This window comes from Vicugna pacos, chromosome X, assembly GCF_048564905.1.
Source record: "Vicugna pacos chromosome X, VicPac4, whole genome shotgun sequence".
In the NCBI taxonomy this organism is placed as follows: domain Eukaryota; kingdom Metazoa; phylum Chordata; class Mammalia; order Artiodactyla; family Camelidae; genus Vicugna; species Vicugna pacos.
Genome location: NC_133023.1, coordinates 94521632 through 94538981, shown reverse-complemented (window position 1 = coordinate 94538981; position 17350 = coordinate 94521632). Strand labels below are relative to the sequence as shown.

Sequence of the window (17350 nt, the reverse complement as noted above, 5' to 3'; positions counted from 1 at the left end):
GTGGGGCTTGCAAGCGGGAGCCTGCCTCCGTCCTCCAGCCTAGTTGCTGCTGCATCTTCCAAAACTGGCACCAGGCTCTCCCTGTAGAAGCCCATCGACAAGCTCCTCTACTCTAAGAGGGGCAAAAGGGATTAGATTGGAAGCGATTTCCAGGTTGGCTACCACATCTCCACCGTCGCCTGTCGTGGGAGGAGCCACGAAACCCCACCCACCAGCCGGCTTCGTCTCAGGCGCCTCCAGCCCACGCACTAGGCCCCCATTGGCTGGAGGGTGCGGAGCAGTAGAACTCTTCGAGTGGCAGCCTTGGCCAAACGTTGCAAGACAGCCGCTGACTGGAAGTTGGGCGGTGCAGAGGAGCAGGCACGGCCTCTGGGCAGCTGCCGCCGTGTTCAGAGGGCGGCTGGGAGGCGGAGGCTTGGGCCAAAGCAAGCCTCGTGCCCAGTGTCACGCAGGGCCAGGCCGCCCTGACCACGGGACCATGCTCCGGTTTATTTCCAGGGCTCTTGCCTCCTGGAGAAGAATGGACTCGTCGGAGGCAGAGAAGGCGCAGCATCTGAGGCTCTTGGAAGGTACTCAACTCACCCTTACCTCCCTATCGGCCTGTATTTAGCCGGGCGTCCCACTCCGGGTTCTAGGCTGCAAGGGCCGGGAAGGACGCTGCGTGCCCCCAGGCGGCTCCACCCTGTGGGGTGGGGCATCCCGAATCCCTGAATACGCCGCGGACTCGCGGACTCTTTTGTCTAAAGTGAGGACGGTGTAGACAGAGAAGGCCTCTGGGGAACTGTGTCCCACCCTTTCATTTCCCTGGGTGCCTTTGGAAATTACATTGCGCCTGTGTTATTTGAATGGGCAGCAGATTCCTTATCACATTTCCCATGCATCGCCCTGATTTGAGGGTAAATCTGATTTTGTTGTGCAAACACGCGTGTATTTGAAGCCAAGTGGACGAATCGTATCTGTCCCCATAGGAGGGCACCGGCCGAGTTTCCTTCCCCAGAGTCTGGCATTGAGTGGACGACCTAGGGGACACTGGGAAGGCATCATTTTGTTTGTGGGAATCGCTTAAACTGAGGTTTGCTGGGGAGGATGGCGTCCCTGCTCTGATAGCATTCATTCTATTGTGTGCTGAGTACTCGTCTGTGCCGAAAGCTGGGCTCAGGGCCTGAAGGACATCTACGTCGCAGTGTCATCAATTCCGTTTGACGGCGTGGTCAGGGAGACGCGAGCAGGGAAGAGAGGGCACAGGCCAGTCTCACCCAGACCCGAGGCCCGGCACCGGGTCCTGACCTCTGCGCTCCCGCCCCGAGGCGCTTCCTGCCCCAGGAGTAGACGCACTGTGCGCTGGCTCAAGATGGCTGGCAGTTTGCCAGAGACTCCTCTTTGGGCAGCTTCATTCCCTGGCAGGGCCCCAGCTTCCAGGTGCCAGAATCTCCCTGCGGCTTCCCTGCCAGAGGAGTCAGAGCCTTGCACAGGTGACGGAGTCTTAGCAAAGTTTGCCCTGCTTAGCTGTTAGCTGACATCCCTCACTGCAGCCTCTGTCCACTAATTACCCTTACTTACACCAACTGGACAACACAGGAGAGTCTTTGACAAGTTTTCCTGTGCCTGAGTGGTGGTTGTCACCCCTGTCCCTTACACTTTCTTGTATTTTATGATTTCATTTGACAAATGTGACTTTTTTTTTTCCAAAATTTCAGGATTTTTTTGGCTTCTGATTCCATAATCTATTATAACCGAAGATTTCCCCCAGCCATCCCCAGTCAATTCACTCGTCTTTGAGCAAACGCCTAAGGCTTTGTGGTTCATAGTGTGGGCTCTGCAGGCTGACTCTTCAGGTTCAGATCCCAAATTATGGTTTCCCAGCTGTGTTTGTTCAGAAAAAAATAAACCTGAGTGGTTCAGATGCACATTTGGGCTAGATTTAAATCCCCAGATCAATAAGTGCTTTGTCTAGTGAGTTGTCCAGATACTGCTGCTGCTGCTGCTGCTGCTGCTGCTGTTGGTAGATGAAGTTATATGACAATAATGGATGCTTAACGACTGTTTTCATGTAGATACCATGTCAGCAACTAACATATAAGCTCTAACCTGTGGAAGATATTCACAGTTCTAAGCAGTTGACATATATGTGTCAGTTAGTATTTATAACCACCTTTTTTCCCCCAGCTTTTTTGAGATATAGTTGGCATAGAATATTGTGTAAGTTTAAGATGTACAATGTGATGATTTGATATATATATATACTGTGTATATACTGTGAAATGTTTACACAATAAGGCTAGTTAATACCTCCACCGCTTCACATAATTATCTTATTTTTTGTGGTGAGAACATTTAAGATCCACTCATTCTAGATTTGCAGATACTAACTACTATATATAAAATAGATAAGCAAGTTTCTACTGTATAACACAGGGAACTATATTCAATATCTTGTAGGAACCTATGATGAAAAAGAGTATGAAAAGGAATATATGTATGTATATGTATTGAAACATTATGTTGTACACCAGAAATTGGCACAACACTGTAAACTGATTATACTTCAATTTTTAAAAAATTTTTTTTAAAAATCCACTCTTTTAGGCAGACAATGTCAATGTCCTGGTTTTACAGATGAAAACAAATTCAGAGAGGTTAAGAAATGCACCCAGAGTTACCCAGATTTAGGTAAGTGGAAGAGCTGTGATTCAAAGCCAGGCAGTCTGGCTCCAGGCTCAGTGCTCTTCACCTTGGATGTGGAGCCACTGGGCTATACAGAGAAATGGTGGAACCAGCATTTCAACTTAAGCATTCTGCCTCCCAAATCCTGCACCACTATGCTCTACTGTCATCGTCATCTGTATCTTAAATCCAGCCCAGTTTATTTCTAGATTTAGATTATCGTCTAGTATTTTGTCCCTGGTCAGGCTCATTTATAATGTGTATTTGCTTTTGAGATTAATTAATGAAACCATTGCTCGTCTCTTAGGTGACACCAAGCTAAAAACTGTACAGGGAGTTGTGACAAAGTTTTGCAGTGATTATGGCTTGATTGATGAGCTGATCTACTTCAGTAGTGATGTTGTGACTGGCAATGAGCTTCTGAAAGTTGGGCAAAAAGTTACTGCAGTTGTGGAGGAAGATAAAACATCTCACGGATTGAAAGTGATCAAAGTAAGATAAGTTTGGGGACTGTCTTTATTCCTGGGGAACTTCCAACCTTGTTTCCATTTATTCAGCCTCTCTAAAGTGACATGGTATAGTGGGAGTAGAGTGCAATTTGAAGTCCAATGCACTGGATGGTGTGGGACATTTGTTCTCATCTTTGTAGTGGTTTCTGTTTATAAAAATGTAAATTGTTTATTCTTCAGCATTAAAAAATATGGTTAATGATGATAATTATTAGAGTCTATACTAACCTGAGACTTCCTTTTTTCGCCTTTGTATTTGTTGAAATGCAATTGCTAGGTGAACAGACATGCATTTTAATCACTTTTTAGGAACAGTTTTATTGAGGTATAATTGACATACCATAAAATTCTCCAATTTCAAGTGTATGGTTCAGTGACATTTTTAGTAAATTTATAGTTGTGCAACCATTACCTCACTACAGATAGCTGTCATTTGAATGGGTATGATCAAATTACGCTTCAGCTTTATTAGACTGATGGACACTGACAGGAGCAGGCTGTGAAACTGCCTGCTTGCCAGTACTGACAAGGATGGAAATATTTTCAGTCTTTGCCAATCTGGGAAATAAAGAGCAGTCTCATGATTTTATTTTGCATTTCTTTAAGTGTTGGTGAGAGTAGAACAACTTTTCTTAGAGCTATTTATATATCAGGGGCATTAGAGCTTTTGTACATTATGGAAATTAGAGCTTTGTTAGGAAATTTATCATATGAACGCTTTGCAAATATTTCCTCCAACACGGTCTTTCAGCTTTGTGGAGTTTAATTTTTATGCAGCTATCAATATGGCCATCTTGTCCCGTGTTGCTTTTCAGTTCAATGAAAAATCATTCCAAAGGAATCCTTATTCCAGATCCAAACAAAGGCTTATTCCGCTTCATAATTTACACCAATATTCACTTATGTTTTCTTCTGAAAGTTATTTATTTATTTATATCTAAATATTCAGTCGGCCTTTTGGTATAGCGTTTGAGAGAAGGATCCAGATCTTATTTTGTTAATATATACCCTGTTGTCCCCAAATGCTGAGATGCAGTAGCTAGGGGAACAGACAGGCATTTTAATCTCTTTTTAGAAACAGTTTTATTGAGGTACAATTGACATACCATAAGATTTTCCAATTTTTAGGGTATAGTTCGTTTGTCCCCATAAGGGGAACAGACAGGCATTTTAATCTCTTTTTAGAAACAGTTTTATTGAGGTACAATTGACATACCATAAGATTTTCCAATTTTTAGGGTATAGTTCGTTTGTCCCCATACCTTTGTCCTGTTGTCCTCCCCTTTATGGGGACAGCGGGTCCCCAGCCCCCTCCCTTATTCCGATAAAGGTTCCCATACCTTTATTGGAATATCCACTTTTTCCCTGTTGAGTCAAGTGTAACTTCTATCATGGGCTACATTCCTAAAGGCCTTTGAAACTGCCGAGACGTCCTGTTGTGTTCATTTGATTGTGTTATCTTGCCCCGGAGGTATGATCAAACTGTTTGAATTACTGAACCTTTGTAACACATTTCAAGGTAGGTGGCCTGGTTTCCCGGTCAAAACTTTTAAGTTTTTGGAATTTTCCTGACCCTTCCTGTGTGTTGGTTTTTCTGTATCAATTTTAAAACATTGTGTTTAGTTCCCCCACTTCCAACCACAACAACCACAATAATACCCGTTGGGATTTTTAAATTAGTATGACTGAGTTTACAGATCTCATTTAGGGAGAACTGACATAATGGTAATAGCCTTCTCCTCTAAAAAGCATGTCTCTCCTCTTCGATATTTCTGAATTGTTTCATACTTTTCTTCTACTAGGTTCTGTATATTTCCTGCCAATTTTATTTCTCAGATTTTTAGTATTTTGGTCCATTATCACTATACATTTTATTTAAATTATTTAGCTTTAAAAATAAGCTTTTAATTTTATATTTTAAACCATTATCAAATATTTAATTTTATAATTTAAACCAATATCAAATATTACATGCTGTAACCAATTTTGTCTCCTATTGTAACTGAATCCAAGCTTATGCCACTCACAGCACAACAGGTCCGTGATAGAGACAAGGTGTCGGGGCAGGGAAAAGAGACTTTATTTGGAAAGCCAGCGAACTGAGAAGATGGCAAACTAATGTCCTAAAGAACCATCTTAATTTGGGGTAGAATTTAAGCTTCTTTTATGCTAGGGAAGGGGGAAGCAATATGCCTGATCTGCTCATGGACATTCTTCTGATTGGCTGGTGATGAGGAACCTGATGGTATTTTGGGAGTCAACCTTCTGGTTCCAACCAGTCTGGGGTCTATATGCTGATGGTCAGCATGCAGTTAACTTCTTCCGTCTGATGGGGGTTTCAGTATCTGTAAAACAACGCAAGGCTGTGGCTCAGGATATTATCTTTAGCCCTCGAGGAGGAGCTAAAGGTCCTTGACTTTGTTTTATGGCTAAACTGTTATTGTTTTGTCTTGCCTGTGTGTGTTTCTTTGTTTCTGCATTTTCTAATTTCTCCGATTAAATTTGCTCTCGGGAAGTTGAAGCTGGGTTCAACCCCCAGTACCTCTCTAAAAAATAAAATAAATAAATCTAATTACCTCCTTCCCCCCAAAAAACCCAAAACCAAACAAACAAAAAAATTATACTCCTGTAGTAACGAGACATATCGTGGTGATCATTTTGAAAAGTATGGAAATACTGAATTACTGTGTTGTGTAACAGGAACTAACGTTGTGTTGTAGGTCAGTTATACTTCAAAAACAAAGAAGCTCATGGAAAAAGAGATCGTATTTGTGATTACCAGAGGTGGGAGGTGTGGGGAGGGGGAATTGGATGAAGGTGGTTAAAAGGTACAAACTTGCAGTTATAAGGTTAACAAGTACCGGGGACGTAGTTACAACATGGTAAATATAATTAACATTGCTGTATGTTACATGTGAAAGTTAAAATAGTAAATCCTAAGAGTTTTCATCACAAGAAAACTAGGAGTTCATCCTACAGCAATAAATCCAGCAAGTAGGCAGTGTGTTAGGATATAAGCCAAATGTTCAGTTTTGTAGAATTGAGTCAAATTATGGCGCTTCCATTCAGTTAGATGCCATATTGTCTTTTCAAATAATGTTTCAACAGTTTATTGACTTATTTGTGATCATTTGGTAATGCATTAATAATATATAATATTAAAATTTTCCTTCAAATAGTGCATAGTTATGCATAGTAAAAACATATGGAGTAGAGTAAGGACCAGAATGTAATCAGTGCTTATGGATTATGTGTAATTGTTTTCTACTTTTTTGTTTTCTGGGTCTCATATTTTTTGTACAATGAACATGTATTATTAGTATAATTAGAAAAGTGAAATATAAAACAAAGGCCTTTACACTTCCAATAATAAAAGTTTTGAATGCCTCCCTATTGTAGATAAAATAAGCCCTGATTTGATTTGTCTTTTTTAGAGCTATCCACTCCCCCACCCCTTTATTTTCCAAACTTCATGTCATGCTCTGTCCCCTACCCCCAGGTTCCCTGATCTGGAATCTTACGATTTTCCTCCTTGTTCATCTCCCTTGGCACGTGTTTTCTCTCCTCCCTTGCTATCTCTCCATATCTGTCCTCAGCTAACCTTCCCCTCATTCGCAGGTAAAAATCTTTCTCTTCTTTCACAGCCCAGGTCAAATCCCACTTTCTCCAAGAAATCGTCCTATATTCTCTCAGTCTTAAATTCTCTCCTTACTGAGAATTCCCAGAAGGCAATTTTTGCACTTATTTTTACCATTTGTCACAACTTGCTTAGAATTTGTTATTTTTGCCTTTCACTCCCCTTTGTGAATTCCTGGGGGCAGGAACAGTATACCTTGTATCTTTGAACCTGATATGATCAGTACATTAAAACAAATCGGTACGCAAATAATGTATTTTTTTCCTTTTTCAGTTTTAATATGTAGAATTATTACAGTTCGACTGCACATACACATTATATTGCATGTAAATACATATATACAGTATACTGCACTTTTTTAGTTTACAAATATGTACTAGTTATTGTTTCTAAGAACAGATTGTATCTTTCGCTTTTTAAACTTACATAGTTATCAAAGGAATAAAGCCAACTACAAAATAAGAATCAACAGAATGTGGTAATCCAATCATAAAGGACAGTCAAATGTGCTTACACATATTCAAAAAATAATAATAATAATGACACAAATTAACTAATTACTATTTTGATTTCTTGAATATGTGTAGGCACAAATAATGTCTTAGACACATTTAAAAAATACATGACAGTACAACACAAAGCCTGATCCCTCATTTAAACTATGGACTTACATTAAATATAAATGATCAATATTGGTTTATTGATTGAACAAATGTACCCATTGAACAAATGCAAGATGCTAATAACAGGAGAAACTGAGGTTGGGGGCAAGGAATATGTGGGAACTTTCTGCTCAATCTTCCTAAACCTCTCTAAAAAATAAAAAAGATGGGAAGTTCAGGCATTATTTTATCATCTCATGTCTATGATGTGTCAAGTGAAATATATTCACCACTGTTTATGATAGTTGTTTAAACTGTTTCTCGAACAACAATGATGGAAGCATATGTTTCTGATTTTTAAACTTTTGTTGTGTCTGAAGTAACTATTTCTTTATCTCACAGGTGGAGGCGTTCTGTGACAATGGCAATGGTGATGGACTGTCAGACTCCTGTACTAGAATTTCTCTTGGCTGTGTTAACTCTCTGATGGAAGACGTTAACTGCATTAATCATACAACTTACTTCTCTCTAGATGTTGTTTGTAAAGGTACAATTTATCTTTTAAAAATTTAAAATTAAGTTTTACCTGTTTTTTAATTTTATAGAGTGCATTTGGAGATGGTCACAGGCATCATTTCCAGGGTCAATTTGGAACATGCTCAATTGGTAAGAGGATTTTATACTGGAACTCCTTCTCCATCGTCCTTGGCTCCAGTTGGAGGCTCTTTAATGCTTGAGGTGGACCTTTGTTGTTGAAAATGATGTCCAGCAAGGAACAGATGGATAATGTTTTTAAAAGCTCATGCTGTCATTTGTTGCATTTGCATTTATCGAATGAAGTTACTAGTATTTGTGTCATTTTTCCATTCATATAGGCATTGAATTTCTAATCTAACTGAAAAATATTACAAGTATACAGGGATACTGTTTTTTTAAATACTTCAAAAACTTTAAAATAAAGTTTGGATGTAGCCTTGTACCTTTGTTGGGTCACAAACTGGCCCTGTACATGGAGGACAAGAAGAGACCTAGGTCAGGCTGCTCCAGATGGGTAGGGAGCAGGTTAGATAAACAAGGGAACTTAATATATGAGACTTGTGTTGGGTACCGCAAGATGGGTAATCTCTGCACCTGCCCACCAGAATCTTAAAAAGTTTATATAGAGGCCTTAACAGGGTTCAGTCACGTATACCACCCAAATAGTCTCAGCAATACCCTACTCTCTCAGTTCTGCATCCTTGAAACAACTCCATCTGTCGGAACAGTGGGTGGAACATACATTCCAGGGACATTGGAGGAAACGAGGAGCCTCCAATTGCCCGGGTCCAGTTTGTGGGTCAGCCAGAGGTCACGTCTTCTCAATGACCTCTTCCAACACTTTCCAAGTGTGTGTGTCCGTCCATTAATTATCAGGCATAACACTTTGTTGTTTTATGCCTAAAGCAAAAATTTGTTAATTTTTAAATGCTATTTGAGTTTCGTTCAGCTCAAAATATAGTGCTAGATATTTATAAGACCAAGATAACTAAGACTTTATTAAACCCTGCCCACAAAGAGCTCATAGTCTAATTGGGAGAGACAGACATTAAAAGAGTGTGATAAGAACAATATTCCTGAGCAGAGGAGAGACCATGACTGACTGTATGGAGAGAACTGGGGAAGGCTGCCTGCGTGAGGTGCTTTCCCAGCTGGACTCCATACCCCTGCAACCCCCTGCCAGGCTGGATTTTGAAAGATGAATAGAAGTAAAAATACTGTTCCTGTTTAAGTGCAAGGAGCTGCCATTTCACTTAGATACAAAAGGGAAAATTAGTTCAGCCACACCAGGCAGCTTTCTATTTTACTCTTCTAGGGTTTAAAAGTCAGGATTTCACCTTGGAAGCCACCAAAGATGATTGTCTGCTAGCAGCTGGGATTTTAAAGACCCGTTTAGTCAGAAGTACCCAATTCTAGGAGAAAAGGCCTCTGTGATTGCTAAGCTCCAAAGGCAATTTCTTGGTCCTTATAAACATACCAACAGGAAGTTACCACCCATGGCAGCCCTCGCTAGAATTCTTCTCAATATGGGAAACACTTGAACATGTTTGTAATGCCAGAGGAATTGACTGAAGGTGAAGGAAGGACTGATGGAACAAGGTCCCTGGTTATAAAGAGAGGATGGGGAACGCAAAGCACAGGTGGAGGGATTTACTGCTACAAAATAAATTGAGTGATTCGAGTAATGGACTGTCTAGGGTGGAGGAGAGAGTAGATGAAAAAGAAGACCTGAAAACCTAACCAGTCATACTTAGAACTGTCAAAATAGAATAGAAAGAAGTATATATATATATATATATATATATATATACACACACACACAACGGAATACTAACTAATCAGCCATTAAAAAAGAATGAAATAATGCCATTTGCAACAACATGAGTGGACCTAGAGATTATCATATTAAGTGAAGTCAGACAGAGAAAGACAAATATCACATGATAGCTCTAACATGTGGAATCTAAAAAAAAAATGATACCAATGAACTTACAAAACAGAAAGATGTATAGAAAGAAAACAAACTTATGGTTACCAAAGGGGAAAGGGGGAGGAGGAATAAATTAGGAATTTGGGATTAGCAGATACACACTACCAAATATAAAATAGATAAACAACAAGGTCTTACTGTATAGCACAGGAAACTCTATTCAATATGTTGTAATAACCCATAATGGAAAAGAGTCTGAAAAAATAATACATATGTATATATGCAAGAAAAAAATTGTCAGAAGAGCTGCTATTAATCTGATTATAAAACCCAATGAAAATGGCAAAAGACAATTACAGTTTAAAACATAATGGAGATCTAAAAGAAGGAATTGGGCATTCAGCCTAGGGATGGGAGTTGGGGTATTTACCAAGTGCACAATGTTGCTATTTCTTTATTTTTCATGTGATGCACTAACACACTCCTGTAACATCCTATATATCCTTATGTGACCAGTGTGACCTGAGGTCGAAGCCTGGGGTCACAAAGAGGGTTATTTCTTCATTTCTCACAATGTACTGGCTTGAGTACCCACTTGAGAGATAAAAAGGAAGTTCCACATAGCCTTTTTAGATTTTCCCGTACACCTTGAATTGCCCAATACTCCGCCATCTTATGCAGTCCAGAGGTAACTTCCCCATTTCAGCATGTCTCTGTAGTGACTAAAGGACCCATTCTTCAGCTGCTGACATTCTTATGATTGGATTTAGCCAATGGGAAGCACATGCAGGAGCCTGGAGTGGGCAGGAAAATGTTGGCAGTGACGTTGTACTTCTACCAAAGGCCTTAGCTTCTGTAAGGCCACCCTCTCCTACAGCTCTAGCTGGAGGGGATGAGCATATCCTCTATTGTCCAATCTGAGTCATTTTTGAGACTAAAAGGGGGTGTTACAAGTGATTAAAGTTAATCTGCTTTTGGAGTATTTTTATATGACCAGCAGATTATATATGACTAACAGGTTTTACATTTGGACCTTTAAAATAGCATTATTCATGAATTTTTCAAAAATTGAATTATTTCTTAAAAAAAGAACTTCTGTGTAAAAAAAAAAACCTCTGTGTACATTAATGGAAACTTTTGGATGTTTCATCAAATTGTGATCCAGTGGCTTATTTGTAGGTTTTCTTAATTTCCTTCCATTCTGTTAGACAATATAACTACCTCCAGTACAAAATAAGAGCTGCATTCAAAGGTTCTTGCCACATGCTGAAATGTTCCCAAGTACAATGATCTGCTTTCACATTTGTACACCACTTGAGCTCTGCTGGTTCAATTTGTTTACTTCCTCCATTTATTTAGGGGAAAATTTCAACAGCTCTGTCTTTGCAAACTTCATAGCAATAACTGAATTTCTCCAAAAGCTTTAAAACCTGAATTTTGGCACTAGGTTGAAGTTTTTGATTAACGATTTCCAGCTGATTTTAAACAGACTGGAATTAAAACTGAAAATACTCGTTTTCAAAAAGGTCACTACCATGTTAAGACAGTTGGGCTGTTTTACACAGTAGTCCTTCCGAGGCTCAGGCATGCCTGAAATCTGATCAGTGCAATAGAAAGAGAAAACAAGTGAGAAAAAAAGAAAAAACTAAGTATGCTGAGTTACTTTCTCTTTGTATTCCATATTAACTTTGCCCCAGAAGTTTTGTAATTCATTTATTTTAAATATATAAACACACACACACACATATACATTTTGATTACTGTAGCTTCCGTTTTAATTGGTTGAATATCATAGGTGTTTGGATGTGGTTATGAATTATGCTTGCACCACAGCCAATTCCAAGTGCCTTTCTGCTCCATCTTTTTTTTTCAGTTTCCAAGAACCTTATGTTTATTATGATGCTTTGTTACAAATTTGTATTTGTATTAGCACTGAAAAAAATCGCTTTATCCCCAGTGAAGGTCTTTTAAACTGCATTTATAACAGCATTTATAGTACTATTAGATACTTCACCTTTGCCAGAAAAAAAAATCTTTCACAACTTTTGTCAATGCTTTTTAGCCAAAGACCAAGTTGGGTTGATTACTTGCTTCAGAAAGGGATAACACACACCACAGGGGACCCATGCCATGGCTCAGTAAGAGGGTATTAGAAAGAACCTATAATAGGATGTGAGATTTAGTTCAGTGATTTGGAGGAGAGCCTAAGGAAGCAGGAGTTAGCCCTAGGGTGGATGCTTTCGGAAAGTGGGAGCAGCTCTCTGGGTATTTTGTGGGTGGCATAGTGGTCTTGTTTTCTGTTTAGACAAAATTATGAAGTGGCTGTGTTTTGTTTTATTCTGTCAGTCTTGGGGTGACTTATCTGAGGTTGAATCCTATGAGATGGTTTATGTCCAACAGAAAAACAAAATGACTTGGCTGTGAGTGTCAAACCAGCTAGTTTAAATATTGAGGTCTAGCGGTGAACACTTTTGCACATCAGGGACTGGGTTTTTTTCTTTGCCACTTTGAGTCCATGATTTGGATGGAAGGAACAAGCCATTACGGGAATTCACTTAACTCTGTTTCTTCTTTAAAGCATCTGGCATCCTTTAACTGTTTGTGAAATTCTTCTAGTGAAGCTAACATATTAACAGCTGTTGTTTCACTTTTCCAATGTACCTAAGAAAAAAATTGAGTAAAACATTGTTGAAACTATGTTAGAGCAGTTTTTTTTAATAGGTATATCTTTTGCATTTTTTAATGTTTATTTGGGGGGTGATTAGGTTTCTTTATTTATTTTAATGGAGGCACTGGGGATTGAACCCAGGACCTTGTGCATGCTAACCATGCACTCCACCACTGAGCATTACCCTCCCCCCACCCACCAGAGCACTTTTTTGATAAAAGAAAAGTCATATGTCATACAATTGTATGTCAATGTACCTCTTTCAACTTTCCATGTTAACTTGCTGTCTTTGGGTACTGCTTCTTTAAAAACCTACTAAGTTATAAAGTAAATGCTTGGGTCTCTGGTTTTCTTGTGGTCAGTGATATCACTATGGCCCGCACGGTGGAGAGTAAATGTGGCCAGATTAAATGTTGTTTTCATCTACTCAGGCTGCCTTAATTAAATTCCACAGACTGGGTGGCTTAAACAACAGATATTTATTTTCTCAGAGTTCCGAAGGCAAAATGTTCAAGATCAAGGTTTCAGCCAATTTGGTTTTGGGGGGGAGCTCTCTTCCTCACCAAGTCCTCACACGACCTTTCCCTGGTACATGCATAGGTTGAGAGAGAGAGAGAGAGAGAGAGAGAGAGAGAGAGAGAGAGAGAGAGGGAGAAGAGGTCCCACGCGTGTCTTGGGTCATTTCTAAAATTTAGTTGTGATGGAACCAAGGAGAAGAAGGAAAGGGCTATGAAGGAACTAGGAAATGCTGGGTCATAGGTTCCAGAATTGTTTAACTTTAGTAGATTTGCCAACTTTCTGAAGTGGTTGTATCAAGTTTCACTTTCAGTAGTAGTATTTGAAAATTCCGTTTGCTTCAAATCCTCCATGGTACCTTTGTGCCCTGTGACTCACTTTTAACTTACTGTGTACATCGATAAATAGTTGTTTATACCTGTAAAACATAAAATATATAGAGTTCATCATCAGCACAGAACACCTGAGAAAATTGTTTCCTTGTGTAGCCGTATGTTTACTGGTACTGCTACCACTAATAGCAGTCAACATTCATTTGGTTCTGTGAGTTTTATATGTATCGATTGGCACTGTTCTTGGCACTGTTCTGTGAGTTTTATATGTATCGATTCATTGTCCCTTCAACTCTGGGTAGTAAGTGTTGCTATTGTGCTTCTCACTTTATAGACGAAGAACTCAAGGCACAGAGAGTTAAGTAACTTGATCAAGGTTGCAAATTGAGTAAGGCGCAATATTAAGATTTGAACTCAGGCAGCCAGATTCTTACATACGTACTTTTCTGCTTCCCCAGAAAAAAGCTGTGAATGTTACAAGTGGTGTAATAAATTCTGTGCTGCTCTCAAAAAGATTGGTTTGAGATGCACAGTTAATGCTTTCCCCCAATTGATTTTAAGTCAGTAGAGAAAAATCAATGCCTAAAGGATTATAAATTTCCTTTCTGATAGCAAGGCTTACAGGTTACCTGTTTTAAAATGTTCAAAATGTACCTTTGATGTAATAGAAACTATTTTAGGGTATTTCAGTGTCACAGTAACTTGCGAAATTTAATATTAGAACATTAAGAGATAATTCCAACTTGATTTCTCTCCATGGCTGTTTTAGGTTTTGAGCCTTATCAAGGTGACCGAGTCGAAGTCAAGTTTTCCATCCAGCCAGACACCCAGAGCAGAAAAGCCCTCTCAGTGACGCCTCTGAGACATAAGCACGTGCATGAGGTAGTTCATTTGATGTTGACCTTGTTACACGTTTCTGCTTAGCCTTTCCGTGGTGATCATTTTTGCTGCTGAGAATTCTATTGGGTGTGTTGGGAAACCCAAAAGAAAATATATTCTTTGCCAAAGAGGAGTCTATTTTCTTATTGAAAAGGTTGTGCTTCTGAAAGGAAATAATTAGGTAATAATGTAGAACACATATGATTTAAGGTCTAAATTATATCCTTTATTTGGGAGGTATTATAATGTTCTGAGAGCAACAAGAACAGAAAATAAATCATGTTCTGGGAATTGTTGGGAGAGAATGAATTGGGAGGGGGACTGGAGCTTATAGTAAATGCTGGGTGTGGTTTGGGTAGTGGAGGCTGAAAATGAGTGGGAAATTCAGTTTGCACAAAAGTTCAGATGATGCTTGAAATGTGACAGAGGAAGTAGGGAAGTGATATTCTCTTTACCATCACATTCCTTTCTCACGCAACTCTTTTCCCTCTTGCCATCTGTAACTAGCGATGTTAATGGACAACTGGGTATTATATTTAAAGCAGAGTTTCTGATCCGAGACTTGGGCCCTGACTTTGTGAGGTGGGGTCTGGGCATGTGTGGTTTTACAAAGCGCTGTGCTCCTGGTGTTTCAAATGTGCTAGCCAGGTTGGGCATCACTGATTCGGAATGACCTACTGATTAAAGCCAGAGTGAGAAGGTGGAGATCCTGTGACGGGGTGCGATCCTTTTACAGAAGCGTTTCCATTGTTTGTAACTACAGGTCTGCATTACTCACCTCCGTGGAAGAAATGGGGTGATAGACGATAGTATCTTTTTCACTCTGGATTCTCTGAAACTTCCTGATGGATACATACCTCGAGTATCTGATGTCGTCAATGCGGTCGTGGTGGAGAGCGTTCAGTCCTGCTATATTTGGAGAGCGATTTCTATGACTCTAGTGAAAAGAGGATAATAAGAAAGCAATGTTTTTATTCCCTGTGCAGCTTTTCTTCTCTTGACAATAAAGTTTTAAATGTGTTTTGGAAAAAAAAAACAGCTTAGTAAACCTCAATAATTAATTCAAAGACCTTTCAAATCCTGTGTGGGCTGGCTAAATAGAGTGCGTCTTCAGGAGACTGTTCACCATTTTTCATTATTGATTAGACATTTTCATCTTCATCCCTTGAAATCATCTTATGTGTATGATTTTTCTCTTTTTAGCGGACCTGTTTATTTAAAAAATTAAACTATGTTCTTTTTTTCCACCTTTAGAACAGAGTTTCTGATCTGAGAAATAGTTTTTTTGTAACATATTGTGCATCATAGTTTTTTTCTTTAATATTCTGAGTTTGCATTATGGGCCCAGTGGGACCACCCAAGCATCTAGTGGCTAGTTCCCACTTTACGGGTGGGTAGTTGGAGTCAATATCCTCTAGATTTTAGTCACCCACTGGTTCACTTCAGAAAGAGTGATTGCCTCCTATGTGCCGAGTGCTAGGTTTATAGCCTTGAACACAAAGGCCAAAGTTCTGTGCCCTAATGCAACTTGTGTTCTCTTAATGCCCACCTGGCTTCCTGACCCGTGGACTAGTAGCTTCTGAATAGAAAGAGGCAAGTGGGAGCTGTTGTGGCCCCGGGTTCCCAGAAAAGTCGTTATTCCAGAGCAGCACCATGCCCTGTAGGGGTCACGGAGAAGGCCAGTGCTGGGCTTGAGAGATGCATGGACCATGGATTCTGCCCACTCCCCACTGAATTCTCCTGTTTGGTTGATGTGGAAGTCTGTTCTTGGAGAGTGACAGTGGATTATCAGAAACCTAACCCCCCCTAATTCAATGGTTTTTAGCATAGCTACAGTAGTATGTAACCATCACCACAATCTTCATTTTAGAACATTTTCACTCCCACTTGAAAACACCCCATACCAGGAATAAAAATCAGATGATACATTTCATCTTTCTGATAGTGTCATAAACACATTTATTCCCTTTACTGCATTTTAAAGTCAGCTTTGGTGGGGGTAGTTATAGCTCAGTGGTAGAGCATATGCTTAGCATGCATGAGGTCCTCGGCTCAGTCCCCATTATGTGCATAAAAAAATAAAGTCAGCTCTTCAAGGGGTTCTGAGGCCCTATAAACACTGAGACCCAACTGTGTTCAACTGGTCACACATATGGCACCAGATGCCACCTACAATCCGAATTTCAAATCTCTGTTCCCACCCAGGTGTGCTGCCAAAGTTTCTTAAACGTGTAGCCAGTTACCTATAGCAGTCTATCTTGAATTCAAACTCAAGTGTGAGAAAAAAATTTTCACCTGCCATCTCTGGAACTACACCTTGGACTCAATATATTCCATGTCCTCATAACAAGGACCAGCAAACTCTTCATCCAAAGGGGACATGAGCTGCTCTAGCAAAGGGCTTCATGCTTTCCTTTTGCTTTATTCTTGTCAAGTCTGTTCACTCTTCTAGAATTTTATCTCTATAGTCTTGCAATTCCATTGTTGCCTGTAAAAATCTCATCTACTTCAGGCTAAAGGCAAACAAATGTGAAATGGAGATTTAAACAGAATATCAGTTAGGAAAGTGTTCATTAACTCCAAGTTCCACACATACTACTTTACTATCATGTCTAAGAGCACTGTTTGCACTACCTTAACCAGAAAGTATGACAGAGCCTCTTTTAGCTCTTAGTTATGAGAATGGGACTGGAACTCTGCTGAGGAGGGATGGGGAGGAAGAGAGCAAAATGGTCATGAATCTTGACTGACAGTATACTCAGAGCATGGGCTAGGACCTTACATCCACAATCCTCATTTAATCCTCAAAAGCACAGAGTTAGGGAGTATAGAGTTAGCAAACACAGTCACAGAGAAGCCAAGTGATTTTGTAAAGGACAGAGGCCTTTGAACAAATAGAGCTGGGAATCAGTCATGTTTGTCTGTCTGTCTCCAAACTTGTCAACTCAGTACATTTGAAAAGTGGAAATTCTCCCTGAAGAGTTCTACAGGTTTTCATTCATTCATTCAACAGACTTTTTTTCAAATACCAGACTGAATATATGCTTCCAATACAAAGGTGAAAAAAAAGAAGCTG

At 39.7% G+C, this 17350-nt stretch overlaps 1 protein-coding gene across 1 annotated transcript; it reads left to right on the top strand.

Annotated features, from left to right (window-relative positions):
- Positions 1-493: 493 nt before the first annotated feature.
- Positions 494-15243, top strand: CT55 (cancer/testis antigen 55). Its single transcript, XM_006219491.3, has 5 exons — positions 494-569; positions 2972-3156; positions 7815-7959; positions 14165-14277; positions 15038-15243. Exons 1-5 carry the CDS (start codon positions 521-523, stop codon positions 15227-15229), a joined length of 684 nt encoding a protein of 227 aa, XP_006219553.2. The 5' UTR covers positions 494-520; the 3' UTR covers positions 15230-15243.
- Positions 15244-17350: the final 2107 nt, after the last annotated feature.